Source organism: Phytophthora infestans, genomic scaffold, assembly GCF_000142945.1.
Source record: "Phytophthora infestans T30-4 supercont1.17 genomic scaffold, whole genome shotgun sequence".
In the NCBI taxonomy this organism is placed as follows: Eukaryota; Oomycota; class Peronosporomycetes; order Peronosporales; family Peronosporaceae; genus Phytophthora; species Phytophthora infestans.
This window is the reverse complement of record NW_003303742.1, coordinates 2136607-2139261: the sequence shown is the minus strand read 5'-3', so window position 1 is coordinate 2139261 and position 2655 is coordinate 2136607. Positions and strand designations below refer to the sequence as shown.

Here is a 2655-nt window from a genome sequence, read left to right as displayed (position 1 = left end):
CCAATTCGTCCCCGGAGCGTCCCCGTTCAGACATTTAGAGGATGGGTTTGAAGCCCCCATTGTAGAACTACAGTGCGTGTACCACCGCCAGCTTGTCATGGTCGGTATCGCGGCAGATCCGTAAAATCCCACCGTCCACGAGGATGATCATGGTCGATCAAACAATACGTACCTTCCGTACATACGTGGCGAATTGCATGGTAACACCCAATGGTTTGTGGGTAACAGCCCTTGCAGCTAGATATCGAACTCGATCAGCGTGTAGCGTGTAGTAATGCTCAAAGGCAAACTGGAAATGTTTTTCTTGCCATAGGAACAGCGCACGCTCCACAATACAAACATTGCTTTGTGGGGCCTTAATGCCTTAAAGACCCCAAGACGTTTTGCATCAGCTACATTGAGCTCGCTTACCGGTTGGAGATCCATCGAGTTCTTTCGCAGCTTATCATCTTGGTCGCACCAATTCGTCCCCGGAGCGTCCCCGTTCAGAAATGTGACATGGGTTTGAAGCCCCCATTGTAGAACTACAGTGCGTGTACCACCGCCAGCTTGTCATGGTCGGTATCGCGGCAGATCCGTAAAATCCCACCGTCCACGAGGATGATCATGGTCGATCAAACAATACGTACCTTCCGTACATACGTGGCGAATTGCATGGTAACACCCAATGGTTTGTGGGTAACAGCCCTTGCAGCTAGATATCGAACTCGATCAGCGTGTAGCGTGTAGTAATGCTCAAAGGCAAACTGGAAATGTTTTTCTTGCCATAGGAACAGCGCACGCTCCACAATACAAACATTACTTTGTGGCGCCTTAATGCCTTAAAGACCCCAAGACGTTTTGCATCAGCTACATTGAGCTCGTTTACCGGCTGGAGATCCATTGAGTTCTTTAGCAGCTTATCATCTTGGTCGCACCAAATCGTCCCCGGAGCGTCCCCGTTCAGAAATGTGACATGGGTTTGAAGCCCCCATTGTAAAACCTACAGTGCGTGTACCACCGCCAGCTTGTCATAGTCGGTATCGCGGCAGATCCGTAAAATCACACCGTCCACCCGTGTAGTAATACTCAAAGGCAAACTGCAAATGTTTTTTCTTGCCATAGGAACAGCGCACGCTCCACAATACAAACATTGCTTTGTGGGGCCTTCATGCCCTCAAAGACCCCAAGACGTTTTGCATCAGCTACAGTGAGCTCGCTTACCGGCTGTAGATCCATCGAGTTCTTTAGCAGCTTATCATCTTGGTCGCACCAAATCGTCCCCGGAGCATCCCCGTTCAGAAATGTGACATGGTTTGAAGCCCCCATTGTAAAAGCTACAGTACGTGTACCACCGCCAGCTTGTCATGGTCGGTATCGCGGCAGATCCTTAAAATCACACCGTCCACGAGGATGATCATGGTCGATCAAACAATACGTACCTTCCGTACATACGTGGCTAATTGCATGGTAACACCCAATGGTTTGTGGGTAACAGCCCTTGCAGTTAGATATCGAACTCGGTCAGCGTGTAGCGTGAAGTAATGCTCAAAGGCAAACTGCAAATGTTTTTCTTGCCATAGGAACAGCGCACGCTCCACAATACAAACATTGCTTTGTGGGGCCTTCATGCCCTCAAAGACCCCAAGACGTTTTGCATCAGCTACGGTGAGCTCGCTTACCGGTTGGGGATCATCGAGTTCTTTAGCAGCTTATCATCTTGGTCGCACCAAATCGTCCCGGGAGCATCCCTGTTCAGAAATGTGACATGGGTTTGAAGCCCCCATTGTAAAACCTACAGTGCGTGTACCACCGCCAGCTTGTCATGGTCGGTATCGCGGCAGATCCGTAAAATCACACCGTCCACGAGGATGATCATGGTCGATCAAACAATACGTACCTTCCGCATACGTGGCTAATTGCATGGTAACACCCAACGGTTTGTGGGTAACAGCCCTTGCAGCTAGATATCAAACTCGATCAGCGTGTAGCGTGTAGTAATACTCATAGGCAAACTGCAAAATTTTTTCTTGCCATAGGAACAGCGCACGCTCCACAATACAAACATTGCTTTGTGGGGCCTTCATGCCCTCAAAGACCCCAAGACGTTTTGCATCAGCTACGGTGAGCTCGCTTACCGGTTAGAGATCCATCGAGTTCTTTAGCAGCTTATCATCTTGTCGCACCAAATCGTCCCGGAGCATCCTGTTCAGAAATGTGACATGGTTTGAAGCCCCACATTGTAAAACTAACAGTGCGTGTACCACCGCCAGCTTGTCATGGTCGGTATCGCGGCAGATCCGTAAGTCCTGCCGTCTGGGCCGAAGGTGTATAATGATTAAATATAACATTTGTACGGTGATGGCTAAATATTTTTTGCATTTAGATTAAACCTAGCCATGAAATTATTCTAAGACATCTGCAAACTCTTCCGCACCGCGTCTTTCGCACTCTTCGATGAAGTAGACCTTTCAATACATCCAAGAAGCTCTCGTTGAGCCCCAATTGTGAGCTTGGTCTTGTCATAGGGTGACAACCTTTTCGGCCCATACCGACCATACTTTGAAAATTAGTACGGGAGTTTGTGGAATCACTTTATGAAATATTTTGAAATCGGTGTACTTCATTTTTCTTTCTTTTTTTGAAGCAGGCTATTGTCGAGATTCACAGTGTACT

At 48.1% G+C, this 2655-nt stretch overlaps 1 protein-coding gene across 1 annotated transcript in view; it reads right to left on the bottom strand.

Moving 5' to 3' along the window:
* Positions 1-151, bottom strand: part of PITG_10172 (uncharacterized protein) — a gene marked incomplete at both ends in the record, with an annotated part of 2026 nt that extends 1875 nt beyond the window's left edge. Inside the window, one exon of the mRNA XM_002902651.1 lies at positions 133-151. Coding sequence (XP_002902697.1) covers positions 133-151 — 19 coding nt within the window. The remainder of the gene's footprint in view (positions 1-132) is intronic.
* Positions 152-2655: the final 2504 nt, after the last annotated feature.